The 27,962-nt window shown below is 45.8% G+C and overlaps 2 protein-coding genes across 5 annotated transcripts in view; one reads left to right on the forward strand and one right to left on the reverse strand.

The window, feature by feature from the left end:
- Positions 1 to 65: 65 nt before the first annotated feature.
- SRRD (SRR1 domain containing) lies at positions 66 to 8,599 on the reverse strand. 2 transcript variants are annotated; one of them, XM_049865966.1, is made up of 7 exons: positions 8,404 to 8,599; positions 5,771 to 5,811; positions 4,115 to 4,329; positions 3,912 to 4,010; positions 1,440 to 1,594; positions 902 to 947; positions 66 to 481 (listed from the first exon to the last, which is right to left on the reverse strand). In XM_049865966.1, exons 1-7 carry the CDS (start codon positions 8,583 to 8,585, stop codon positions 272 to 274), a joined length of 948 nt encoding a protein of 315 aa, XP_049721923.1. In that variant the 5' UTR covers positions 8,586 to 8,599; the 3' UTR covers positions 66 to 271. The 2 variants fall into 2 exon arrangements, with proteins under 2 accessions (XP_049721923.1, XP_049721922.1); XM_049865965.1 differs by having other exon boundaries at positions 4,115 to 4,383.
- A 27-nt stretch (positions 8,600 to 8,626) lies between these two features.
- HPS4 (HPS4 biogenesis of lysosomal organelles complex 3 subunit 2) overlaps positions 8,627 to 27,962 on the forward strand; it is a 37,605-nt gene continuing 18,269 nt past the window's right edge. For 2 of the 3 annotated variants that reach the window (XM_049866036.1, XM_049866034.1), the window contains exons 1-8: positions 8,692 to 9,965; positions 11,098 to 11,621; positions 13,686 to 13,776; positions 15,271 to 15,414; positions 20,517 to 20,624; positions 21,044 to 21,160; positions 23,101 to 23,195; positions 25,491 to 25,563. In XM_049866036.1, the coding sequence (XP_049721993.1) occupies positions 11,581 to 11,621; positions 13,686 to 13,776; positions 15,271 to 15,414; positions 20,517 to 20,624; positions 21,044 to 21,160; positions 23,101 to 23,195; positions 25,491 to 25,563 (669 nt within the window). In that variant the 5' untranslated portion in view covers positions 8,692 to 9,965; positions 11,098 to 11,580. The other variant, XM_049866035.1, reaches the window with a different exon arrangement.

Genomic DNA, 27,962 nt, shown 5'->3' on the forward strand with positions numbered 1-27,962 from the left:
TTCAGGAGATACCCCCTGTCAGGCAGGGTCACCCAGAAGGGATGGAGAACATGATCATGCTACTTTATTTACCGATGTGCGTAAATCTTTACACCAAGTCCTTAACGCTTATCATCCTCCAAGCAGGATAGCCAAGTTGATGTATTTCCTGTTTCTGTCTCTCAAATTTGGCCCACTGGAGCTCTCTGCATTCCTGCCCCACAGCCTTCCCTTTCCTCTCTGGTGGCAGACTCTCCTACCTCAGCCAACATTGGATACGTTATAATGAGTTTCAGTCAGTAGCTGAAGGGTCTTCTGTCTTGTTCCTGATGATTTCAAGGTCCTCGCAGTCTTGATAATCCGGTTCTTCCTGGAACGCCCACGTATCCACAGGGAGTTGTTTTAGCTTTTGTACAGGGAACCAGTGGACGGAGATGTCATTGAATATGTCCACGTACTGTGAAGTCTGAGGAAACTCAAGCTCCTCCAGGCCTTGGGAAATCTGAGCAGAAAAATTCAAGTGTAAAAGGTGAAAGCCTGATAAGCACTGTCACCCCCATTCTTCCGGGTTATATTTCCATTAGTTTTCACCCCCGTGTTCTCTTTTTTAAAAAATAAGGAAAAGGATATTTTGTTTTAAATGCTCTTGTGTAATGCATTGAAAGCCCCTAAGCAGTGGACATGTTAGACTCTGATACCAAGAATCAAGGAAATTAGGGAAAAAAATGAGATGTACTAACATGCCTTAGCTTTCTGGAAGGATGAAGAAAGAGCTCACGGACAAGACAGTAACTTTACTCTGCCTTCTGTTAGCCCCTAAAGAGTTTCTTCCTACAGATGTAGAGGAGGAATTCTTCCCAGTAAGAGAGAGAATGTGAATTCACACCTGTTTCTATCCCGTTCCCTTTGTCCAGATAGATACCTTTGCAATGTAGGAATAATTTTTCTGCAGAATCCTTGTCAACAACCTGGAAATAAAAAGAAACCACAATTAGGAGATATGAGGGTAGCTTTATTAAACTTAAGGCAGTCAGACAAGATGATTTAAGAACTCAGAAAAATATCGGGCACGGGGTAGCTTAGATATTTAGTAGAAAATGTGAACATCCCGGCAGCTACACTCGTTCCGTGCATTCAAGAGAAAGGACAGAGCAGGCGCAGAAGCAACGAGAAACAGAATGACGGTGTGCAGCTGTCAGCAGAGAAATCAAATGGCTTTTCCCATTTCTAAAAAGCATTTTGTCTGTGGTAAGGGAGGGGGCAACTGCTGACAGACTCCTGGCTTCCTATCTCGACTTGAGGTTCTGAATGCTCCTGTCCTTGACCCTTTGTCCAGTTCCCTACAAAAAGCCTTTCCCAAGTGCAGAAGAGTAGCGGAAGCGTTTCCTGCTCGGGTGGGTCAAACCTGAGTGAGAGGCTTTACCTCAGCCTCAATAGAATCCCAGCTGTCACAGGCTTACCTTTCCTCAAGTCCTCTGAAGCTGTTTCCAATGATGACCATTTTGGAAAGGGCATCTACTGACCAGTTACTCCATAAAAGATTGTTGTACAAAGCTGTCCCACAATGGAGCATATAAAAGATGGTGGGCTCATCACAAATGCTCCGCTTTCCTTCCTGAGGACACAACAGCAGCAGGTGTCAACGTTCTTAGACTTCTTACAGCAAGGTGAGGTAGAGATAAGGATGTAGGTTAATAATGAGCTGAAGTGTCAAATCATTCCATTGTGGAATGGCCTACAGTAGTGTGTATGAAATCTATAAAATTTTATGGGATTAAAAATAAAGAAAAACCATGATGTCCCAAAAGAACTTTGGTTTTTACTTGACAAATGTGTGTCCCATCAACACAAAGCTCTAACGAAGGGGCTTCTTGGGGTCCATGAAAGTAAGGGCAGGAGAGGCAGCAAGTTACTGTCCCCCACAGACTGTGTTCAGTAATCGTCCACGCTTCCTGTGCCACTTTCTGCAGATCTGTCATAAATGAGGGCACTCCAAATGTCCCCTCTTGGGGACACAATCACCCCTGACTGAGAACCGCTGCTCTACAGCCAAACTCCTTGGGCTGTAGGGGACATAGGGCCCTTTGCTGTGCCTCTCTGGCTGTTCCCTCTCCACCCTGCCTGCAGCTTCCCTGGTCACCTGGCACTGGTCTCCTGACCACTCAGTTCTGTTTCATGGCTCTGCACAGGCTGTCTGCAATCCTGGACCTGTCCATCTGGCCAACTCCTGGCAGACCTGCAAAACCCAGCTCAGACTCCAGGAAACCTTCCTCTGTGGCCCCTAAACAGAGTGGGTCTCCTTCCCCTGGACTGCCTCTGTTCCTTGTACGTGGCTTTGCGACGTGGTTCTACTCCACTGTCCTGTTTATCATTCACTTGATAACAGGCCACATGCCTTGATGTGACCGCGGGCTCCCTGACGACAGGGACTGGCTCTCATTTATCATGGTCCCCTCAAACTCCTGGCCTAGCAGACAGCAGGCACCCAGAGAAGAGTATTTGAGTTGTGACAGTGTTTTAGGACCTTGCCAAGATCGGGAATGACTCTTCTCTCAGCTGTGCCTAATTTTCATGTTTTATACTAAGCAGTAAGACAGCTGTTTGGCACACACAGGAATCAACGATTGTAATCCTTAGGCCAGTGCACAACCGAAGTCAGAAGTATGTGCCTTCAGCTTGTGTAATGAATTTCGTTTTTCAAGAGGTCCCCGAAAACTTGAACGTCAACTCTTTTAGGGGTATGGGGGTGGGCAGAGAATTTATTCACAACCTACAGCCAGGTGCTACGGGTGTGACTGGGCTCCTGTTTCAAAGAGGGGAGATGTTCTGACCCCTTATGACCTGCCCTGGTCAGGGTAAAACCCAACCAGAAAGACCTCACTTGAGGCACCAAGACTGCGTGCTCTGTTTTATTTTTAAGTTTTATTGTGGTGAAATACACATAAAGACCCATTGCTGTTGAGTTGATTCTGACTCCTAGTGACCCTATAGGATAGAGCAGATCTGCCCCACAGGGCTTCCAAGGAGTGGCTAGTAGATTTGAACGGCCAACCCTTAGGTTAGCAGCCAAGCTCTTAATTGCTCTGCCACCAGGGCTCCTAAACTACATACATAACATGAAATTTGCCATTTTAACCATTTGTACGGGTATGTTTAAGTGCCACTAATCACATTCACCATGTTGAACAACCATCACCAGCATCTATTTCCAACCTTTTCATCATCCCAGATAGAAACTGTGTAACCATTAAATATTAACCCCCATTCCTCCTTCCCCTCAGCCCCTGGTAACCACTCATCTACTTTCTGTCTCTGTGAATTAGCCTATTCTAGATACTTCATATGGTGGGAGCACACAGTATTTGTCCTTTTGTGTCTGGCTTATTTCAGTAAGTATAGTGTTTTCAAAGCTCATCCATGTTGTAGCATGTATCGGAACTTCATTTCTCTTTATGGCTGAGTGATATGCCCGTGTGTGGACATACCACATTTTCTTACTCTGCTCAATCTGTTGGTGGGCAGTTGGGTTGTTGCTATAGTTTGGGTGTTGTGAATAATGCTACAACAAACATTAGTGTACACATGTCTATTTGAGTCCCTGTTTTCAATTCTTTTTTGTATATATTTGCTATTTTTAAATAACAGCAGTAAATACCAACTTAGGATAATTTCTGAAGCAAGACTTCTCACAAGAATTTTGCAAATCTATTTCATGCCATTTGTGTAGCTGTATTTTTTATTTTTATTTTCTGACAAGGGTACAGCGTAAGCCAAAACGTGGATAATTGATTGATTAATCATCTATTACAGGCACTGAGAAAGAAAGCATGCACTGGATAGAAATGACCACCATTTCAATAAAAACTGATGTCATGGGACAGTCTGGTGTCAGTCTGGTCAGGATTTACACAGCCCTCTCCTAAACCACTTACCTCGTTCTCACCGAGCACAGTCACACCCAGGGCGTTCAGAACTGCAATCTCCACTTGGCTGAACAGAGGGTCATACACGCAGCAGTGACTTCTGCGAACCTACAGGAGAAGGGATGAATGACTCATGGATTTCAGTCAAGGATGTGTGTGCCCACTGTGTCCGAGGCACCAGGGAGAGATGATAAAGATGATCCAAAGCTTACCTGGCACTTTTCCAGGAAAAGCAGCAAAAACGTTAGCTGGTTTCTAGCTATGACGCAGGTGGCAAAGTTCCCAATGCCGTAACACACGCACTTCAAGGGGCAGGCTCCTGTGACCAGGGTCTCCCCAGTCTCCCCCGGGATGTAGTCACAGGCCACGTCTGGCTCGTGTGGCAATGAGTCAAGATGCAGGTTTCCGAGGGCTTCTGAAAGAGTCCCTACAAGGGCCTTCAGTTGTTCCTGATGTTTCCTAAGGCACCTGTTGATGGTTTCTGAAAGAGCCGGTCCCTGTGTGCAGTCAGAGGACATGCCCTGACCCTATGAACCCCCCACAAAACACATCCACAGGCCCAGAGAAAGGGAACAGGACAGGAAAGGCTGCCAACTCAGCGAGAAGAGCAACCTGCCTCACTCCTGAGCATGCCTGGACACACAGCCATCCCCATCCAAAACTGAAAGGCCAGTCTGTCCTCGTGACTCCCAAGCCTTACAACCTAAGATAATTTTTTACGCAAAAAATAGGTTTCGTTCATGGGTACGGTTTCCATTTACAGGCAGCCTGTGTTCTGAATAACCTTTTTTTTTTTTTTTAAACAAAGAATGGAGGAACATAGCTCTCAAATCACACTATAAACAACTGGGAATAAGAATATTTAATGTGCAACGAATCCAAAGATGAAAAAGTAGGCTGGGGCCTTCAAGAGCCTAATAGAATATATTCTCCTATTTGAATTTTCTCACATACAGATGAGTTCTCTCACCCCTCCTTATATTAGTACTGAATTCTGCTGAACAAATCTGTATACGGCCCCCCCCCAAATAAAACACAAAAAGCCATTCATTTCAACAATAAGATACCAATTTTCGCCTATCAAATTGGCCAAGATATTTTAAAACAAAGCTAGGACAGGTGCCGTGAAAAACTGGCTCAATTAGTCCTAGCTGGTAGGTGAATAAACTAGTCACAGGTTTTTAGACAACAACTTAACAACGGATATCAAGTTGGTCACTGCCTTTAACTATTCTACTTCTGTGAATATATCCTAAGAAAATCATCCTACATTTGGGAAAAGCTTTCTGCATAAAGACACCGCAAAGTTATGTATAATGACAACAAAGAAGTAAGTAAAAAAAGGAAATAAACTAAATGTCCCTTAATAAAAATTATAACTACAGCATGTTCACTCCATGCATTATGTTGCCACCCGTTATCTTGAGGAAGACATTATACCTGCATGGGTGGAAAAGTCTACGTTGTCATGTCAAGGAAAAACATCAGGATAAATATAAACTACCCCCCCCAGAATAATAATAAAATAATGGTAATGATGATGACAGCTAACATTTATTGTCTCCTGTGCAGCAGGCAAGAGCTGTTCTAGGCTCTTAACTACCCCCATTTAATTCTCAAAACTACATGAGGGAATATGCATGTTATCATCCCCATTTGACAGATAAACTGAGGATCAGATTTAATTAAGTCCCAAAAGACATACAGCCATAAGGGGGAAGTTAGAACCTGGTGTGCACACTGCTGTGTGAAGCAAACTGTCCCCAAACGAGGACTGGATTCCCTTCTTTGCCCAAATACAGGCCATCCCTCCTTCCAGTCCCTCCTCCCACTCCCACCACACCTGCCCTCTACCTGATGGTACCCACCTAGTGCTGAACTCCAGAAATCAGAGAGAAGCAGGTCCTCCCTGTTGAGAGAAAATGGTGCAATCAATGCCCATCTTTCTGCAGCTGCCATAACAATGACTTGCACCCCTACCATGAACTGAACTGGATGTAATGAGGCTGAGGAGCCCTCAGACACAGAGCCCACTCTCACCCACTGATGGGAGAAGGAGGACACATGGCAAACATGCCCAGGGCTGGAGCACGTGCTGCTGGTGCTCAGAGAGGGCACGAGAGAAGGTTCCTGGAGGAGGCCCCTGATTCCCAGGGACAGGTCTAGATAGCGACCTCCATGGGGGCTGAGCCTGGGTCTGTTCTGTTTACTGCTATACCCTTGGTCCACAACAGAGCGTGGCACAGAGGAACACCTCCACAGTTGTTATATACGTGGATTTAACCTTTCGGAGTTTTAGTTTCCTCATCTCTAAAATAGGAATAAGAATCGGACTTAACATGGGGAGTTACAGGGGGGTTTAAATGAGTTACACACTTAGCACAGTGCTTTGCATATAGTAAGTACTCAGTCAGCAGCCATTACTGTAAATAATTCTATGGTGAAAGTAAAGGAAGAGACAAAAGCGAGTGTCTGGTTTTTGTTTATTCAAGTCAACTGGTTTCTACAAATCCAGAGCAAAACAAAAAAAAAAAAGAGCAAAACAAAACCAACAGTGAATTAGGAGCTCTGCTGGCAAAGTGGTTAAAGCCCTCAGCTGCTAACTGGAAGGGGGGCAGTTTGAATCCACCAGCCCGCTCCTCGGCAGAAAGAGGTGGCAGTCTGTTTCTACAAAGATTTACAGCTAGATTTGAACCAATAAGTATTCAGAGGGCTCAGAGAGTGAAAGGAAAAGATCTGCCCAGAGCTCCCCCCACATTCCTCACAGAGGGGAAAGGAAAGTTCTAATGAACACAGAAGTGCTCTGTAAACCTGACCAACTGTGCACACATGAGAATAGCACAGAACGTGCTGGGCCCCTCCCCACTCAGGGCAGTGGGATTCCTTCCCCTACCTGAACCTGCCAGGTGAATGGAGTCTGTTTGTGCTATAGGAAAAACTTTATTCAGAATCTCAGAATCTCTCTCACCTAATTGCATAACCAGGAAGCCCACCAAGTAGAGAAGTTTAGCTTAATGCTGCCTCTTTCAAAGGGCAAAAAGCCCTAAATGGTAAGGGGGAAGTCTGCTGCTTTTGTCGCAGGCTCTGCCAGCTGGTCAGCAACTTCTTTCTATTCAGTGGTAACCTCTGGGTCACCAATGCCTCTTGGCTCTAATTCTACCATGCCCCTCTGCGGGAGAAAACCCACAAAATGACTAACTTCTTGCCCTTGTGATGGTCCTTCAGATGCCACGAAGAAGTACTAACAAAGGCTGTTATTTACTGAGCCTTACAGGACTGCAGATAAGGATAATAACACTAAATAATAATAACCAGTTGCTGTCGAGTCAACTAGAGTCGTGGCGACTGCATGTGTGTCGAGGGTAGAGCTGTGCCCCATAGAGTTTTCACTGGCTGATTTTTTCAGAGGTAGGACACCAGGCCTTTCTTCCAAGGCGCCTCTGGGTGGACTGGAACTGCCAACCTTTCAGTTAGCAACCAAGCGCATTAACTCTTTCATCACCCAGAGACTCCAACTAACAATAGTTGTCATTGTTGTCAGCTGCCATCAAATTGGCATAGTGCTTCCTCTGTTTAGGCACTGTTTTAAGTGTTAAGATACTGAGCAAGGTGAAGCAGAGTGGGGAGGGATGTTGTTGTTGTTATTTGCCATGGTGTAGATTCAGACCCATGGTGACGCCGTGTGTACAGAGTAGAAATGCTTAATAGCGTTTTCAAGGCCACGACCTTTCTGAAGCAGATCACCTGGCCTGTCTCCTGAGGCACCTTAGGTCGGGCGCAGACCACCAACCTTTCAGCTAGTAGCGGAGCACGTAACCATTAGTGCCATGGAGGGATAAGCATCCAGAATAATGGAAACCTTGAAACACAGGTTGTGGAGCCACAAAGATCTGAGGCTGAAATCTGGTTCCACATCTTCTTCTTTAAGACCTGACTGTCTACATCCCTAGTGTGGCTGCAATGGTCAAAACTGATAAAGTGTGTAAAATGCTTAATCCAGTGCCAGGCACACGGCAGCTGCTCAGTAAACTAATAATGATAATAACGAAGATGACAATGATGTGCTCCTTCTGCTTCTCTTGTGTCAACTACCAATAATAACCAAAACTGGCATAACATTAACAGAGAATATTCCTATAGCGCTTACCACATGCCAGGCACTGTTCTAAGGGGTTTACATTCACTAATTCACTGAATCTTCAAAATACGCCTATGTAGATATTATTTTCATCCCCATTTCACAGATGAGAAAACTGAAGCATATAATCATTACGTAACTTGGCAAAGATCACGCAGCTGTAATCGAAATAAAAGGGGTAACAACCTTTACTGAGCTCTTACTATGACGTAGACCTGTAATGAGCTCACGGTGTCCGTTAAATCCTCACAATAACTTCTTGAAACGTTTGCAGTTCTCCCCACTTTACAGAAGGGGAGGCTGAGGCTCGAAGAGGGTCCTACAGGCATCGGGATTCCAATCAAGGGCCGATCCCGCACTCACCCGGCCTCCCGGATACGACGAAGTACGGCTGCACTGTCCGCCTCGGGGTCCCCCTCGGCGCCCCGGGCTGCCGCCTCTCTCTGCCCTGGTCGCCGCGCAGCCGAGCGCCTTTTCCGCCGAGCTGCCGCCCGCCAAGGTTCTAGCACAGCCGCCGCCGCCGCCGCCGCCGCAGCCGCCGCCATTCTCCTTAGACGTCATCACCGCGCGGCGCGCTCGGCTCTACGTCATCACCGCGCGCCGGCTGGGCTGGAGTTGCAGTTTCCGCCGTGCGCACAGGTACCGGGTCGGGGTCGGGAGCGCAGGCTCCCCGCTACTGCCCCTACCCTGGGTCGCGAACTCCGAACTCTGGGCTGTCTGGCTGCTCCAGCGGGTGGGCGGTGCCCGGAGGCGCGGGGCACCGAGGGGCAGGAACTTGGGTCGGGTGTCCCTCTTGGTTGCCCCTCCGCTCCGTGACCGGGTCCCGCTTCACCCCCGGGCCTTTGCCCACCACTTCCCATCCTCCTGGAGCTGAGGTCAGACACATCTCAGTTTCTCCGGGCGGCTACTGGTCGCTTCCTGACCCCCAGGGACTGTGTCCGGCGTCTTCTTAGCCCCTCGTAGCCTTTGGAGCCTCCTTTGCAGGCCTGAGGGCCCACGAAGGCCTGTTCCTACATCCCGCTCTTCTCCAAGGCTTTGCCAGTCACATCTTGACTCCTTCGGGTCATTACTGTCACTTCCCAGGCTGCCACAGCCACTTCTCTTCACGTGCTGACAGCCGCCACTACCCCAGGGCCATTGCTGGACCCTAGGAGTGGAGGACCCACTTATCTGGGAACAACGGGTAAGGGAGGAGGGCCTTCCAACTGCTGTCCATGGTCCCAGGAGCTGAGAGGCCCACCTCCACTTGCACCCAAATGTGTTCCGTAGGATACCATGAATATGGTCACCTTTTAGTTGTGCCTATGGAGGCCCATCCCAAGGTATTTAGAGCTGAGAAAAGATAGAATTCTTTAGGCTGTGAAAGATTCAGCAGGGTCCCCTTTAGGGTCTTCTCTCCACCAAAGGATCTTTAACAAATTGTATGTGTTCCCAGGAGGGTGACAGAGTGGTGGGCACACATTTTAGGCTGTGTTGCTGGAAATGTTCACCTTAGAGAGAGACAATAGAAATACAGTTCTGAGTGACCAGAGAGTTGTCACGAGGAAGATTCCTCATTTTGTGTTTTCCTGGAAAGTGTTATCCAGACCAGTGAGTGAAGGTTATTAGAAGGTTGATTTTAGTTTTAGCTTGGCAAAAGGAGGACTCCCTGGGTGGCGCAAATGGACTACTAATTGAAAGGTTGGCGGTTCGAACTCACCCAGAGGTGCCTCAGAAGAAAGGCCTGGCCATCTGTTTCCAAAGGGCCACAACCTTGAAAACCCTATGGAGCACGGTTCTATTCTGCACACGTGATGTTGCCATAAGTCGGAACTGACTCAGTGGCAACCGTTTTGTTTTTGGTAGAAGGATAAATCTAACAGCTGTGAACCTCCTGTCTCTGGTGGGAGTAAGGCAGAGACAGTTTTTAGAGGACCGTGCAAAAGGTGAGGATTACGGTAAATGATACCAGGGGTCCTTCTGACTCTGAAATTTCATGATACTTTGAGTTGTCTTCCTCTCGTGGGAGTTTGGAAGCCACTTAACAAAGTTCTCTTTTTTGTGTGTTTTAGAAACTTGTCCAGCTGTGAAATTCTGTATGTTGAGGTTACTTTTAGGCTGTCAAGGTGGCAGTTCCTTAATTTGGGTCCCATTATTACTACAGTCAGAGCCCTGGTGGCGCAGTGGTTAAGCTGTCAGCTGCTAACCGAAAGGTCTGCAGTTCAAACCCACTAGCTGCTTTTTGGGAGAAAGATGTGGCAGTCTGCCTCCGTAAAGGTTACAGCCTTGGAAACCCTATGGGGCAGTTCTACTCTATCTGATTAAAAAAAAAAAAAACCCCTGCTGTCGAATCGATTCTGACTCATAGCAACCCTATAGGACAGAGTAGAACTGCCCCATAGAGCTTCCAAGGAGCACCTGGTGGATTCAAACTGCTGACCCTTTGGTTTGCAGCCGTAGCACTTAACCACTACGCCACCAGGGTTTGATGCTGTCCTGTAGGGTTGCTATAAGTCGAAGTTGACTCATTGGCAATAGGTTTGGTTTTTTTGGTATTAGTATAACAGCCATGTTATTTGTGTAAAAAAAACGCCTTATCATTGAGTTAATTCCAACTCACAGCAACCCCATGTGTTTGTTAGAGTAGTTTATTATAGAGGACTTTCTTGGCTATAATCTTAACAGAAGCAGATTGCCAGGCCTTTCTTCCGAGGCACCTCTGAGTGGGTTCCAATCAACAATCTTTAGGTTAGTAGTCAAGTGCAAGCCATTTGTGCTACCTCAGGACATTACATAGCTGTTCTTAACACCAGAGCTTTTCCTACTAGTTATTCAGTTTTTTTTTTTTTTAAGTTACTCCATTTTATTATCTGTGAGCCCTGGGACGTGTCCATCATAACTCTTTAAGAAATTAAGGGACTTACTCTAAAGTCCTCTGCTACTCTATCTTTTTTATTTGGAAACACAGTTTTCAACTTAGTAGACAGCCCTTTTGAAGTATCCCATTTGCTTAACCCTGCTAGGTCACATGCTTTCTCATGGGTTTATGAAATAATCTATTCCTTGTGTTTTGTTTAGGGCTAAGATACTGACGTTTGAACTGGAAGCTTCAGACTTCTCAAAGAAACTTCAGAATGGCTTTGAATAGGACAAGCTAGAAATCTCTTCTGAACACCGTGTTCAGCACGCATCTCCCCCTTTGAACTTTCCTGGAGAGGATCTTCCTGAAAGTTCGTTCTGCAGACAACCACACTCAGGCTAAAGGAACCAGAATAGTAGAGTTGACTTATCTGCGAGAATCCTCTTGCTTTATTATATTCTGTCCCAGAGTTCTAAGGAGTGTAGACATATTCATGGAACCCAAGGGCCTACAAGGAAGGGAAGTAGCACTTTCATGCTGAATGAAAACCAAACAAATGACAGTTGTGACTAAAAACACTTAAACCTGCCACGTCTGGATTCACTGGATTGGGGAAACAGAGGAACATCACTCCTGGGGAGAAAGAGGTGACACCAGAAAAGAAAATCCAAAGAAAGAGGATGAGGGCAATTGGAAAGTAAATGGCTGCCTCCACTTCCACAGAGACGAAGTCAGCCTCTTGGTGAGTATTGCAGCTGGCTGAGGTTTTGCTCTCTCCAGGCTGTCAGATGAAACTGCTGCGCTGACAGAAAATCCCCAGCCAGATTATCTTGATTTTACTCAGAAAAAAATGCCATATTTCTCAGTCAGCTGAATCAGGCATGCAGGCCATTTCTTTCCAAAGCTAACCCGTTTTAATCTTGCAAGCCCGTTGTGGTATTTTCTGTTAGATTGTCGGAAAGAAAACCCTAGCCATAGCATTCAGCCAGCTTTGATAATAACGTGGGTGTTGTATTTTCACTTTTGAGAGACGGTTGCAGTTCAAAATTACACCGCAAGAAGAGGTTTTGCCAGTCTGGCTCTTGAGTATTACACAATTTCTGTCTGAAACCCAGCGCCCTTATCAACCCCAAATGGGTCAATCTTTTCTTACAGTTCAGGTCACCAGACATTAATTGAGGAGATGAAATCGAAAGGCATGGTTTAAGTAGAATTAGCAAGATTTAGTGACTGATTAAACATGGAATTCAAAAAGTTGGAGTTAGAAATGGCATCCAGGTTTTCTTTTGTGTGCTTGGAAAACCAGGGAGGCTATCCCTCAGAAAACATGATGGGAGGAGAGAATGGGGCCAGCTATGGGGTTTCTGATTTGGGTTTGGTGGAATGATCTGGACTTGCCCTGCAGGCAGTTGCACATTTGGCTCTTGAACTTGGAAAGCAGACTGCACTTGAGACAGAGTTGGTGCATGTCATCTGGAAGATGAGATGGGAGCCAGAGGGGGTGGCCCAGGAGAGTGTAGATCGAGAGATGAAGAGGGCAGGAGCAGAGTGGTCACAGCTCTTCTTCCTTTATACTGTACCCTGATAAATGCGCTTTCACAGTACGGAAGTAAAGGCCAGGTCCAGCCATTGAGGAGTTTGCTTAACAGTCTTAAAGAGTTCATCAGATAAGAATATTAAGCAATTATAATTACACTACAGGGTAGCATAGAACAGAGGCAGTGGTGGTTCCTTGTAGAACTCATGCCTTCCATGTGGGAGACCCGGGTTTGATTCCCGGCCAGTGCACCTCATGCACAGCCGCCACCCATCTGTCAGTGGAGGCCTCGCATGTTGCTATGATGCTGAACAAGTTTCAGGGCATTTCCAGACTGAGATGGACTAGGAAGAAAGGACTGGCCATCTACTTCCAGAAATTAGCCTGATGAAAACCCTGCGGATCAGCAGCCTGGGCAGCATGTCACTCTCTTGTGCATGGGGTTTCCATGAGTTGGGGGCCAACTGAACAGCAGCCAGCAACAGCAGACTATGAGAGTCTTTAGGGACGAACAGAGGGTTATGGAAATTCGGAAGAAAGAGGGATTCCTCTGGTCCAAGGCATCAGGAAATTTGCGAAGGGAGTGTGTTTGAGATACATATAAAAGACTGGTAAGATTTTAATAGGCCGAGAGAGGGGTTAGGTGTTTCTCCGTGAATTCTTCCTAGGCCCCTGTTTTCCACTCCTTGTGGGCTCACTGCCCTGAATTACACGTTTATTCATCTGCCTTTTATCACTGTAGGCACACACACACACACACACACACACACATGCACGCACACCACCCCCCACCCTCAGCCCTCAGTACATGTTTGCTGAATGGCTGCAGGAATTCCGAGTGGAAGGGTTATTTCCTAAGATGATCCTTCTCAGCAGTTGTGAGGAGAGAACCTAAGACATCCCTAACTTATTTTGTTATCAGACCCTCAAAGGACAGTTTACCAAACCACATGGTCAACTAGTTAAGGTTCAGTGTTTCAAATATGAGTGGTCATTGTGGGTGCTTGTTCTTCCTCTAGCTGCTCATGTCTTTTTGGGCAGATGGCCCGATGGCTGGATGTCAGCATATTTTTAGTTGGACTCTGCTGCACTTGTGGAATGGTTTTATCTCTTTGCAGCTCCTGGGTGTGCTCTCCTCGGGGGACACCAGAAGGCTTTTTAAACCCTGAATAATGAGCCCTCCTGGGGTTGGGAAATAGGAAGCTGTGTTTTAAAATGCCATTATCACTGGATGGAAGGAAACATGGCCCCCGTCTTTTCTCTTGCCAGGTGGAATTATTTTTTCCTTTATGATGGTTCAAAGGTAAAGGAAGAAGGAGATCCAACAAGAGCTGGCATTTGTTATTTTTATCCTGCTCAGGTAAGCCACACAGCATTTCAGTTGTTCAGTGGGGATCCCACTGTCTCAAAGTAGCAACTTTTCGAAAGTATAAGGTTAGATTGGGGTGGTTTTATTTCGATAATCCAGGCATTTGAAATGTCTACAGTTTTATTCTTGATTGTACTATTTCTTATTCTGGTCTTAACATTCCCAAGCAGCTCAGTACCATCATCTTCTCCAGCTTTCTATTCCCATCATGGTTTTTTGTCTGCCTCCCCCTGCCCCCAATGTTTTGACCAGCTTCGTTGAAAAAAAAAAAAACAACTTTTATTCAAACATGTGCAGAGGTAGAGAGGAGACTATGATAAACCCTCATATACCCATCACTAGCTTCAACAACTGGCAACGTTTTGTTAATTTTCTGACCCATCCCTGTTTACCTAGAGGATTTCGAAGTGAATCCTAGACATCGTTTCATCTCACACCGTGTATACTTCCAGGGACATCTCTAAGGGAGGAGGGAATTTTTTAGCATGATCACACCTAGTAAGAGTAACAATAGCTGTAATATCACCTGACACACAGTTCATATTTAAATTTTGCTTTATTTTCTTAAATACCACAGTGTTTTCTTCCTTCCTTCTTCCCTCCTTCCTTTCTCCTTTTTCACTCTCCTCCACCGCTGCCACTTTCTCTCTCTCGATCAAGGCCCAAATAAAGGCCTGCATAATTCTCTTGGCTGTTTTGTGTTTCAAGTCTTTCTTATTTTCTAACAGTCCTCACCCACCCACGTACCCACCCTTTTCCCCCCACATGCTGTTGAATTCTTGAAGAGACCAGGTCATCTGTGCAGCAGGGTGTCAGAATGTCCTGCATTCTGGATTTGGCCAGCAGATTTCTCATGGGGGTCTCTTGTACTGTGTTCTACCCACTGGGTTTCCTTTAAGTTGATAGTAAAATCTAGAGCCTTGATCAATGTCTTCGGCCAAAATTCTTTCTAGGTGGTGTGTGTGTATCCTGTGGCATCACGTAATGAGGCCCGCAGTGTCGGGTTGCCCACGTTTAGTTGGGGCTAAGATTGATCAGGAGGTTGTGCGTGGTGTCACATCACGTGATGATGCTCTGATCTGGCCGGCTGCAGCTGCTTGGGCCGCTCTGTGCATGGGGTTCGAATGGGGAGGAAAGGCTCATGCTTCCATCAGGCACGCGCTTATAATCTTAGGAGCAAACTCACGCTAATGTGCAACGATCTTAGTGTCTGTTGTAGGTATCCCCCAGTAATTCAGCCCTCTAGGGCAGGAGACGGCAAACCTTTTTTGCAAAGGGCCAAATAGTAAATATTTTAGGCTTTGCAGACCACATAAGTTCTCCTTCAAATATGCATATATATTTTACAACCCTTTAAAAATATAAGAAACCATTCTCAGGTCATGGATCATATAAAAACAGACTGGCTGCCAGCCCCTGTTGTAAGGGCTGACACAGAGTTAAAGAATTTCACCTTCCTCTCTGGAATTTGCTTCTTGCCCATAGACCCTGCTTGACCAACAGGAGTTGCTTTGTGGACAGATTGCCGGAGTTGTCCACTGTGTTTCAGACATTTCTGGCTCTCCCCCTACTCTCATTCGTCTGCGGAAACTGAAGTTTGCTGTAAAGGTTGACGGAGATTACCTTTGGGTAAGTTCAACAGGCAGAATCTGCACCAACAAAGATGGCCTTCTACAGTGAGTCAGTCATCGGCCTTGGTAGTAAGCGCTGTGACGATGAAGCCTAGAAAGTACTGCTTTTGTGAGTCCGGAATCCTTCCTCTGCCCCCCACCCCAGTGTACTGTGTTCAGCAATCCTCTTCACCTCCAGTGCCGCTTTCTGCAGATGCTCCCTGTAACTGAGTGCTCGCCAAAACATTTCTGGCATATCCCGGATTGCTCATAGCTGGATTCTCCTTTTTAAAAACCTTAGGCCAAGCTGTGGAAATTCTGTTTCACCTGTGTTGCCAGTTGAGTTCTTATCTCCGTCTTTACTTCTTTATACTTGCTGAAGTTCTCTGTACTTTCTACACTGTGTAAGTGACCCAGAAACTCTGAGACGGTGATACGCGTATGTTAAGTTTCAAAGACCTCATTCCAAAAACAAAAGAATGCCAAGTATCCATCCACAGAAGAGTAGGTAAACAAAATGTGGCATGACATAGGGCAGCCTATTATTTAGCCATAAAGAGAATGAAGTTCTGATGCATGCTATGACATGGAGGAACCTTGAAAACATAATGCTGAGTGAAATTAGGCACAAAAGGACAAATATTGCATTGTTTTGCTCATATGAAATATCTAGAGTAGGCAAATGCGTAGAGACCGAAGTTTGTTCATGGTTGCCAGGGGCAGTTGGGAGGGGGAGATGGGGAGATATTGCTGAAGGGGTGGTCAGAATATCTGGAAACAGATAGTGGTGATGGCTGCACAATACGGTGAACGTAATTAATGTGACGGAATTCTACACATAAAAGGGCTAAAATGGAAAATGTTTTGTTATATACATTTCACTACAGTAAAAATTACACTAGTAGTACCAGATAATCTGAAGTCCTATTTTCCAGTGCTTACACTTATTTTATTTATTTATCTTTTCATACACTTATTTTAAAGGTCCCTGGGTGGTGCAAACAGTTTGGACTCAGCCACTAACCGAAAGATGGGCAGTTCAAGCCCACCCAGTGACACACCGGAAGAAGGCCCTGGTGGTCTCCACCCATCAGATGGCAACCCTTGAAAGCCCTGTGGAGCACAGTTCTACTCTGACACACGTGGGGTCGCCGTGAGTTGGAATCAACTTGATGGCAATGGGTTGGTGCTTATTTTAAGACTTCCCGAGGTGAAGAGATGTGTGAGCATGGGGTAGCATATTTGACTTGGTAGTTATTGGTTTTCCATCATTTCATTATGGAAATTTTCTTTAACATATAGAACAGTTGAGTAGATTTTACAATGAATCCTCATTCCCATTAACATCAAGCTGAATCCAACTCATAGTGATCCTATGGGACAGAGTAGAACTGCCCCATAGAGTTTCCAAGGAGCAGTTGGTGGATTCGAACTGCTGACCTTTTGGTTAGCAGCCATAGCTCTTAACCGTAAAAAAAAACCTATTGCTGTTGAGTCAATTCCTACTCACAGCAACCCTGCAGGACAGAGTAGAACTGCCCCACAGGGTTTCCAAGGAGCGGCTGGTGGATTTGAACTGCCGACCTTTTGGTTAGTAGCCGAAGACTTAGCCACTGCACCACAAGGGCTCCCTCTTAACCATAAACTAAAAAAAAAACTCAGTGCCGTCGAGTCGATTCTGACTCATGTACTACTAAATCCTACAAAGAAGATTTTATTATAGTTGTTTATTACGTTTCTGTCTATCCATGCCTTTATCCTTCCGTCAATCCAACTTATTTTTTTTTTATGTTTTTCAAAGTAAGTTGCACACATTAGTACTCTCTCCCCCCACAGTACTATATTGTGCATTATCATTAACTAGAATTTAATATTTGCTTTTGATCCTTTCTTCTTTTGAGGTAAAATTTACATATGAAATACACGAATCTCGAGTGTACCACTAGATGCATTGGACTAATGATACATCTGTGCAACACAGATCACTGTCACAGCATAGAATGTCGTCACCACCCCAGAAAGTTCCCTCACCTCCCTCCCCAGCCTCCCCAGTTAGTCCCCTCTCTTAACCCAGGGCCGTGCCTTATCAGAAAGGAAATTCTGTATCAAATTTCCTTTTGAGTTGTCTGCAGAAGGCTGATGCAAAGTCCCCAGCATTGCCAACAGCCAGCATGTAAGAAATGGGCGTGGAAGCCTGTCCTTGCTTCCTCCTGCTTCCCAGATGCCCTGGTGTGCCTGCTGTGGCTCAGCTCTGCAGAGCTCCTTGCATGCTTTTATCCAGGCTCCTGCCAGACTCTCAAGGAGGCCTGGTAGCGCAGTGCTTAAGTACTCAGCAGCTTACCAAAATGTCAGCAGTTCAAACCCACTGCTCTTCAGGAGAAGAGACCTGGCAAATTGCTTCCGTAAAGATTTCAGCCTAGGGATCCCTGTGGTGCAGTTTTGTCCTGTCATACAGGGTCGCTAGAGTCTCAGACGACTCAACTGGCAAGCAGCAGTGTATCCCAGGCAGCTGTTGTTCTGGATTTTTTCCTCCCTAGAATGGCCTCGCCTGTTTTAGAGCACTGTATGAGTGGCACAGCGCTTGTAGTGTTACTTTTATAGGCTTCCTTCATGCTGCTTAATGTGTTTGAGATTAATCTATGTTGTTGCATTTATAGGTAGTTCATTCCTATTTATTGCTGAACAGTATTCCATCATCTGGAATCCCATGGTCTACTCATTTATTCTCCTTTTCATGGACACCTGGATTGTGTTCAGTTTTTGGCAGTTATGGATAAGGTTGTTAGGAACATTCCTATTGTGTCTTTATGGACATGTGTTTGCATTTCTCCTGGTAAATATCTAGGGGTGAAACTGCTGGGTTATAACGTAGGCATATGCGGGGTATGTAAGGAACTGCCAGACTTTTTGCCAAAGTGGTTATACCGGTTTACATTTCCACCAAGAATGTATAAGAATTCTGGTTACTCCATGTCTTTGTCAACGTTGATGTTGCCAGTCTGTTTAATTTTAGCCATTCTGGTGGAGTGGTATCTCATTGTGGTTTTAATTTTCATTTCCCTAATGACTGATGAGATTGTTCATGTGCTCAGTGTCCATTTGTGTACCTTCCTTGGTGAAGTCTGTGTTCATAGCTTTAAAACTGAGTTGTAGAAATTCTTTGTATGTCCTGGATACCAGTTTTTGTCAGATAGATGTTTTATAAATATATTCTCCCAGTTGATGGCTTGCCTGTTAATTTTCTGAATGATATCTTTTGGTGAGCTGAAGTTGTTAATTTTGATGAAGTCTAATTTATCAGTCTTATCTCTTATGGTTATTGCTTTCTGTGTCCCGTCAAGAAATCATTGCCCTTCTCGATTTCTGTAGCCTTAACAATAAGTCTTAAAGCCAGATTGTCCACACTTGTTCTGTTTGAAGATTGCTTTGGATGTTTTAGGCCCTTCGTATTTCCATTTTAAAAATTGGCTTCTCAGTGTTTACAAAAACGCTAGCGAGATTATGTTTGGAAGCACATGGAAGCTGTAGATCAGCTGGGGAAGAACAGTTGAGCACTCACTATGTGGCACATTGCTGTGAGCACTTGGATTACATCAGTGAGCAAAACAGAGCTCCTCGCCCTAATGTAGATTACATTTTGAGGGATTTTTTTTTTTTTTTAATTGAACTTTAGATGAAAGTTCACAGAACAAACTAGCTTCTCGTTAAACAGTACACATTGTTTTGTGACATTGGTTAACAACCCTACAACATGTCGACACTCTCCCTTCTTGACCTCGGGTTCCTTATTACCAGCTTTTGTGTCCCCTGCTGTCTTCTGGTCCTGGCCCTTGGGCTGGTGTGCCCCTTCAGTCTCGTTTTATTTCATGGGTCTGTCAAATTTTTGGATGAAGGGTGAACCTCGAGAGTAACTTTATTACTGAGCTAAAAGGGTGTCCGAGGGCCATACTCTCAGGGTTTTTCCATCTCTGTCAGGCTAGTAAGTCTGGCCTTTTTTTGTGAGTTAGAATTTTGTTCTACATTTCTCTCCAGCTCTGTCTGGGGCCGTCTATTGTGATCTCTGTCAGAGCAGTCAGTGGTGGTAGCTGGGCACCATCTAGCTGTATTGGACTCAGTCTGGGGGAGGCTTGTGGTAGTTGTGGTCCATTAGTCCTTTGGACTAATCTTTCCCTTATGTCTTCAGTTTTCTTCATTCTCCCTTGCTCCCAAAGGAGTGAGACCAGTGGAATATCTTGGATGGCTGCTCACAGGCTTTTAGGACCCCAGATGCTACTCACCAGTGTAGACTGCAGAACATTTTCTTTATAAACTACGTTATGCCAATTGAGCTAGATATACCCCTAGACCATAGTCCCCAACCCTCGGCCCAGCAATTCAGTCCCTCAGGGAGTTTGGATGTGTCTGTGGAGCTTCCATGACCCTGCCTTGTACAAGTTGTGCTGGCTTCTCAAGGGATTTTTTTGCCTTTTTTTGAAGTTGATCCCTTTAGACAAATTCTTAAAGATAGAATTCCTGTGTCAAAGAATATGAACTTTTTCAGGCTCTTTAAACATATGGCCAAATGACTTTCTAGCTCAGCAAGTATTGCTCTTCCGTAGAACTAAGCACTTCACTCAGCATTTTGAACCTAGAGCTGTATGATTCAGTCAGTTCCTTCTCTCCAAGCACTTCCCCCAGCTGGGGAGACAAGACCGCCATGCATGAAACAGTTAAAGACCTGTCCAGTGTTTGTAATGAGACCCCCACATTAAATATTCAGTGTCCAGGTAACAGTCCTTACAATACAAGGAGTCAGAATAGAGACCAGCATTGGCTGGAGTTATCAGACAGGTGTCGGGGAGGTGTAGACTCTGTGGTGCGCACTGAAGGGTATGGGTAAGCCCTGGGTAAATGAGCAAGGAGGAGGAAGGCATTTCAGGCTGGACAGCATGAGTTGAGGTACAGTAGAAATTGTTCACTGGAGACTAGCATGGCTGGAGGGGGGAGTGTGTGATCCGGGGTGGTGGAAACACACTTTTGTTGGCTCAGTGATGTCTGGCTATAGAGAACCTGGTTGCCAGGATTCCATGCTTGGACACAAAGGAAAGGAAATGCCGGCCTTCCTGGTTTCCCTCTTTGCAGGTGCTAGGCTGTGCTGTGGAGCTCCCCGATGTCAGCTGCAAGCAGTTTCTGGATCAGCTAATTGGCTTCTTTAGCTTTTACAATGGACCTGTTTCTCTGGCTTACAAGGTATGAGTATAGTGTCGAGGGCCTCTTTAACAAAACTGGTATTGCTGGAGCACAGCACTTACTCTGGGGTCTGTTATCCTTTACATAAAACGTATCATGTCCAGTGACAAGGTCAAGGGCAGTGTCCTCAGAGCCCCAGCAGCATAGGCCCCACTCATTCCCAGGTTTCTCACCCTTTCCTCCTCTCTGGGAAGGTTAGAAAGAGCAGACTCTAGTTGCCACCCTGACCCAGCAGGCGCCCTGTGGTCAGGCAAGTTAGCAGGGGTGTAGTGGGGGCTCTAGTATGTATAGAAAGTTCAAAACAGCCCCATCTGGCCAGTGTCCTGTGTGAGGAACCATTTTTGTGGTAGTTGGGATCCTTGCCAAAGAGCCTGTGTCTCAAAATCTTAGATACTGATCTCAGGCTGTTTCTTTTCTAGAACTATCCTCAGGAAGAACTGAGTGCGGAGTGGGACACCTTCATTGAGCAAATTCTGGAAAACACCAGTGATCTGCATAAGATATTCAACTCTCTTTGGGACTTGGACAGGACTAAAGTAATATTCTAATGCTCCTTACTCATTTCATGTTTAGGAATAGAGGTTTGGTTTTCTCCTGTCCCCCTTTTTTTTTCCTTAAATGAACTATATCTAGAAAAGTGAATGGCGTGTGTCATTTCTCATTAAGGATAGTTGTTAAGACCTGCGTTCAAATCCCATGCCTCTGCTCACTGGCTGTGTGAGCTTGGTTGACTCAGGTCGCTTCTCAGAACCTCCCTTTCGTTATTGTAAACGCTACAGTCATGTCTGCCTCCTGGGACCATTTTAATGATAAAACAAGACAGCGTTTGAAATGACCCAAAGCAAATGCCCAGTGAAGACCGCTGTGATTTTGCTAATGTCTCAGGAACGTTGACCTCGGTAATCGGAATGTCCCCGCTCTCTCTCTCTCTTTCATTGTGGTAAAGGTAGTATATGTAACAAAACATTGGCCGTTTCCACATTTTTTTCAGGCACAATTCAGTGACATTAATCACATTCATCCTGTTGTCCGACCATTACCACTCTTTGTCCCCTACTCTCTTGCTATTATATCACATGATTTAATTATTCTCAACATCAGAAAGGCTGCCGTATTTGGAGAGAGTGGCTGGGAAGTGTTTTTGTCTCTTTGAGCCGTTCTGTTTGCCATGTGGCTGCGTGGCTGCCCTCGACGCATACACTGCCTGTTGCTTGATGCTCTTGACCTTGGCGAACATCAGATCCTCATTGTCAGAGGGGCAAAGGGAGATACAAAGTGTATGACCTGTAAGAACTGACCACTTGCACCCTGCGTGTCTCAGGTGAGAGACCCACTGTGGCGGCGACCCTCTGTTATGTGCAGGCTGTGTCTCGTTGCCCGGGTTGATGATGTCCCTTTAACAGGATGTGGCGCTGCGGCCCAGCCTTCACAGAGCACAATGCCACTAGAAATGGGGACGGGTTGGCCCCACTCATGTTTAGATGACTTCTTGAAGTTGGCCCCAGAATGGCTGGCTCGGACTGGGCACAGTCTTGAAGCCATGAAAGAAAATAAACTGACTTCTGCACGTGGTGACAGCACCTGAGCGTGGCTGCTCGACACTGAGTCCTAACAGCTACTGCAGACCTGCAGGCTCTAGTTGCCAGGCAGGCAGGTGGGAATGCCAAGAGGGTGTTTGCCTGCTGCTTACTGCTGGCATTCTCTGTTGGATCAGGGTCAGATCCTCCTCTTGTATTTTTAGGGACTCCTAGGCAACTGACTCCTTAGAAGGACTATGGAAGCAAGCTCTGTTTTCCTGAGCAATAGATCGCGATGGTTTCATTTTATGTGATGGGATAGCTATGTGGGACCTGGTTGGACGTTGAGCTATATCACAGTGGGGCTTGTGCTTCGGAGAGGGAGGAGAAAGATGGGGCAGTGGGTTCCACCTACACCAGGACCTGCATCTGAAGGGCATGCCCTCCTTTCCTGCTGCTGCCTGGTCTCTGCACTGATGGTCAGGGTCTCCTAGGCAGTTTGCTGTGTCCCCTGGGAATAGCCACATGCCATATTCAGCTATGCCTTCTAGCTTCCGGAGACACTGCCTTGCTCCAAGAATGTGACATGTTGTGTCAGCAGGCCTGGGTGTAGAGAGGTAGAAGAGACCCAGAGTCTACTAAGTACTATAGTCTCCTTTGGAAACCCTGGTGGTGCAGTGGTTAAGTGCTATAGCTGCCAACCAAAAGGTCAGCAGTTCAGATCCACCAGGTGCTCCTTGGAAACTCTATGGGGCAGTTCTACTCTGTCCTGTAGGGGTCGCTATGAGTCAGAATCGACTCAGTGGCCGTGGGTTTGGTTTGTTGGTATATAGTCTCCTTTTTCCAGGCTCAAGTCAGGACCTATGCCTCTGTGCTGTAAAGCCCCCTCCCTCCCTTCTCTCCCTCGCTGATGGTAAGGTAAGCATGCTAATTTGAGGCATGCTTCTTGCCTTGCACAGGTAGAGCCCCTGTTGTTGCTGAAAGCAGCCCTCATCCTGCAGACCTGTCAGCGCTCGCCTCATGTCCGGGCCGGCTGCATTCTCTACAAGGGCCTGTGAGTAGCACCAGACCCCTCCGCGCCACCCCATTCCCCATAGCAGCACTGACCATCCTGGCTGCCTCTATACCATGGGCCAGGGCTCCGTCTCTTGCCAGTTCTAAGTGGGCTGGTGCAGCCGATACCAGGTAGTTGAGCTCCGATTCGGGCTATGTGCCTGTCTTTCAGCAAAGCTGGGAAGTTGGAGATTTGTGGTGTTCAGAAAATAGGGATATAAAAGGCAGCTTTTTGCAACCAATGTCACAAAACAGTTTGCGTATAAATTGTGGAGTAAGAAACTAATTTGCTCTGTAAACTTTCACCTAGAGCACAATAAAAATAAATAAAATAAAAGGCAGCTTTAAAGAAATCCTTGTAGCTCTCAGGATGGGGCCAAGTCTTATCAAAAAGGAAATTCTTTATCAGCTGTCTTTTGAGCTGTCTACAGAAGGCTAATGCAGGCCCCCAGCATTGTCTGCAGCCAGCATGTAAGGTAAAGGGGTGTGGAAGCCCATGGTTCCCTCTGCTTCCCAGGGGGCCTGGTTCACCTGGTGTGGCTCAGCTCTGCGAAACGCATTACATGCTTTTATCCAGGCTCCTCCTGGTCTCTCAGCCGGAGTCCGTCTTTTGGCACCGCACCTCTTCACTTCCTTGGAGAGCCTCTTTGTGAGCCTGAGTGCCTAAGAGCCGCTCCACACATCTCTCCTCCTGAAGGGTTTCCTCCCCCAGCCCAGGGCAGGCAGGGCCAGTGCTCTGTGGCCAGAACTTTCTGACGGCCAGATGCAGGTGCAGCTGGAGAAGTACTCCAAGCTCCTGTGGGGCTCTGGGCCTCACAGGCTGCATGCTGAATGCTGGTCTCTTTTCTACCGGCTGTGGGGCCTTGAGCAAGTTGCTTAACCTCAGTGTATGATGAATTTAGAAAGACCAAGCCTGGTGCACAGTGGCCCTCAGCACTTGGAACCCGTCTTTCCCTTCCCTGAGTCATTTTGTGGTGCTTCCAGGCTCACTAGTGACACAAAGATAATGTTTTTTTCCTTCTTTATTTTGCATAGCTTGCATATTTTTAGGAGTCCCTCAGTGGTGCAAATGGTTACTGTGCTCAGCTGCTAACTGAAAGGTTGGAGGTTCGATTCCACCCAGAGGCACCTCAGAAGAAAGGCCTGGCCATCTACTTCTGAAAAATTAGTCCTATGGAGGACAGTTCTACTCTACTACACATGGGTTGCCATGAGTCAGAATTAACTCCATAGCAACTGGGTTTTATGTGTATTTAAAATTATACGGCTAATGCATAAAGATATTTTCTTTGCCAAAAAAAAAAAAAAAAAATCAACCAACAGAGGAATACACAGAGCACAATCTAAAAGTTCCCCCTCACTGTCAGCCCATCTCTGCTACTAGCAGCTAGGTGGCACCTTCTGTTGCTCTCTCTCTGTTTTCACGCACCTATGCACGTAAGCGTGCTGATTTTATTTTTGCTGTTCACATAAGTAGAATTGTGTGGTTCCTCAACTTTACGTGGATACTAGAGATTTCCTTATCAGTCCATATTAAAAAAAAAAAGAAAACCAGTTGCCAGTGAGCCGATTCTGACTCACTCATCGCAACCCTGTGTATGTCAGAGTAGAACTACACGAAGTGTTTTCAGTGGCTGTGACCTTTTGGAAGTAGATTGCCAGGCCTTTCTTCCGAGGTGCCTCTGGGTGAATTCAAACTGCCAACCTTTTGTTATCAGCTGAGCACTTAACTATTTGCACTACCCAGGGACTTCCATCAGTCCATGTAAATCAAACCCACTGCCATTGAGTAGATTCCTACTCGTAGCAACCTTGTAGAACAGAGTAAAACTGCCTCATGGGGTTTCCAAGGAGCAGCTGATAGATTTGAACCGTCAACCTTTGGTTAGTGGTGGAGTTCTTAACCACTGTGCCACCAGGGCTCCATCATTCCGTATAGGTCTGCCTTATTCTTGAAGTGGCTACGTATTTTTTTGTTGTTACAGCTTGTACCATGGTTGATTTAATTACTTTCTTTTTGACAGACATTGTTTATCCATTTTTTACAATTATAGTTTCACTGTAATGAATATTCTTACGCATGCGTCTCAGTGCAGGCCAGGGTGGAGGGTTTGGGCATTTTACATTTTGGTAGCCACTGCCAGAGTGCCTTCCCTAAGGTCTTTACCTGTTGAAACTCACCAGCCCTATGCCTGAGAGCCTCCCCAGCATGGAACGTTAGGAATCGTTGAGAACTCAGGGGTTTTCAGTGGATTTCTTCTCACTGCTGTTCTTGTTCCTGTGTCTAACCTTCTAGGATTGTTAGCACCCAGCTACCGCCATCCCTCACCGCCAAGGTCCTGCTTCACCGAGTGGCACTTTACAACAAGGTATTGTGAAGTCCAGCCTGCTGGGCCGAAATGCTGCATCCAGAGCCACTTAATCTGTATTAGCTTCCTAGAGCTGCTGTAACAAATACCGCAAAGTGGGTGGTATATAAGAACAGATATTTAGTGCCTCACTGTTCTGGAGGCTGGAAGTCCAAAGTCAGGGCATCAGCAGGGCCGTGCTCTCTCTGTGGGCTCTGGAGGAAGGTCCTTGTCTCATCCAGCTCCTGTAGCCCACGTGTTCGTTGGCCATCCTTGCCTTGTAGATGTGTCTTCACATGGCCGTCATCCTGTGTGTGTTTCTGCATCCCATTTCCTCCTTCAGAAGGGCAGGACTCAGATGGGATTAGGACCCACCCTACTCCTGTGTGTTCGCTTAACTGATAACACCTTCAAAGACCTTGTTTCCAAACAAGATCCCATTCATAGCTATTAGAGGGCACATATTAGGACATCAACATGCCTTTTAGGGGGCACAATTCAGTCTATAGCAGAGTCTCTGCAGCAGGGGAAATCTGGCGAAACTGACCCTAAATGATAAATGGGCACGAGGTCAGCTTCAAGGGCCAGTGTTTCATTTCACCTTGTCAGAACCCCAGCACCATCAGTGTGATTTTCCTTGGGGGTGAAGGCACTGGCAAGGCTGAAAGAATGTGTTTTTTTCTGCATTGTGAGCACTGAAGTTGGTTTTTCCCCAAAGCAAGCAGAACTACAAAGATTCCATTTCCCACAAGGCCAGACTTTGTGACAGAGGTGTTAGGTTTTGAGAGACAGACTGTAAAAGGTGTGTCTTTAGAAGGACTTAGGGAAGCAGAATTGGGTTGCAGTACTTTTGTATTCGCTTGGTTTTATTTATAATGAAAAAGTCATACATGCTCATTGACAAAAATACGAATGTGTGGAAAAGTAAAGAAGAGAGTAAGATTGCCCCCGGTCAGCCACAGGCTGCTCAGAGCTAGCCCTCACTGGCATCTCATGTGTTCCTTTTGGTCCTTTCTTCTTTTTCTGTTTATTATCTGGGTATGAAGCTATGGTTTTAGATGTCTCCAAAGGCTGTCTTTTTACACTTACTCAGTCAGCAGACATTTAGGTGGAGGCATCGATTAGAATCACCTCCCTCGTAGATGTTCGGATAATGACAGCATCAAGGATGCCCTTTCCTTTTCCCTAATAGTGGAGCTTCTAGGAATCCATCCTTAAGAAATCATCTACATACTAACAAAAAGACTTACACTCAAAACTTTATCACCACAGGGTTTATCTGAGGTAGGAATCAGCAACCTATGGCCTGTGGGCCCGCCTGTAAATAAAGTGTTGTTGGCACACAGCCTGGCTTGTTCTTTACCCCTCCCCTGGGTTGCTCTTGAGCTACAGCAGCAGAATTGAGTAGTTGCAACAGAGACTATATGGCCCCCAAAACTCAAAATATTTACTATCTGGTCCTTTACAGAGAAAGTTTGTCAACCCCTGGTCTAAGAAATGGAAATGATTAATCCACCCACACCACTTTAAGCTTTTATAGACTTTTCGTAAGCCACTTGAGGTGGCCAAAGATTTTTTTTTCCTCCTCCCCAAAGATGTTTTAATGTCAGGAATTGCATGTTACCATTTGAAACAAAAATAGAATTTTATGTAACTTGGTCTCAAAAGGATAAAATACATAGACTTAAACGAAAATACGCTTTGGATATTAACAGTGTCAGCTTTGGGTGATGGAATTGTATGTAATTTATATATTATATGTGTTATATATGCATGTGTGTGTGTAACACGTGTGTATCTGTGTGCATGAGCACGTGTGTGTGTGTGTATGTATACCAAATATGTGTATATAAATACTGGCTCCACCACGTACTTTCTATCCTGGATACACCCACACACCCACATAAATAAATATTCACCTAGAATAAGCGAGTAAGCTTCACATATGGCTTTAATGACCTAAAACATGATTTTTTTTTTAATCACTGAAGAAAGAAAGCCGTGTCGTTTCATAAGATTGAAAGTCATTTTGGCTAGAAGAGCAGTTACTTGTTTTGTTTGCTTGTTGTTTGGTTTTGGTGGGTCCTTCTGAACCTTTATATTGAGATGGCTGGAAAGCTCCTTTGAGAAAATTCCCAGGTTTCTGGCCTAGACTGTGAAACAGAATAAACAGGAGAGATCTAGTATAGCAGTTTGTTCAGGTCAAGTCCTTTACAGCAAGTATCTCGGGACTTTCATATTTTTGTTACAATGAGTACCTGCTCGGAACTAAGAGGTGGTGCCTGGCCTCCTAACTTTTTAGCCCAGGGATTCAAGAAGTGAATGAGGAGGCTCCATTCACTGTGGGCTTTCGTTTGTTCACTCCTTCCACGAGGGTGGGCCAGGTCTGTGCTAGGCCCTGGGTTGACAGAGGGAGACAG

Source organism: Elephas maximus, chromosome 22 (assembly GCF_024166365.1).
Source record: "Elephas maximus indicus isolate mEleMax1 chromosome 22, mEleMax1 primary haplotype, whole genome shotgun sequence".
NCBI lineage: Eukaryota > Metazoa > Chordata > Mammalia > Proboscidea > Elephantidae > Elephas > Elephas maximus.

Bases quoted from the DNA above. Each gene is read 5' to 3' on its own strand.
- SRRD (XM_049865965.1), bottom strand. From the start codon at position 8,585: ATGGCGGCGGCTGCGGCGGCGGCGGCGGCGGCGGCTGTGCTAGAACCT. The intron at 4,011-4,114 runs GTAAGCTTTGGA...CTTCTCCTGTAG, and splicing joins TTTTCCTGGAAAAGTGCCAG to GTTCGCAGAAGTCACTGCTG. The intron at 948-1,439 runs GTAAGCCTGTGA...TTTTATTTCCAG, and splicing joins TTCAGAGGACTTGAGGAAAG to GTTGTTGACAAGGATTCTGC.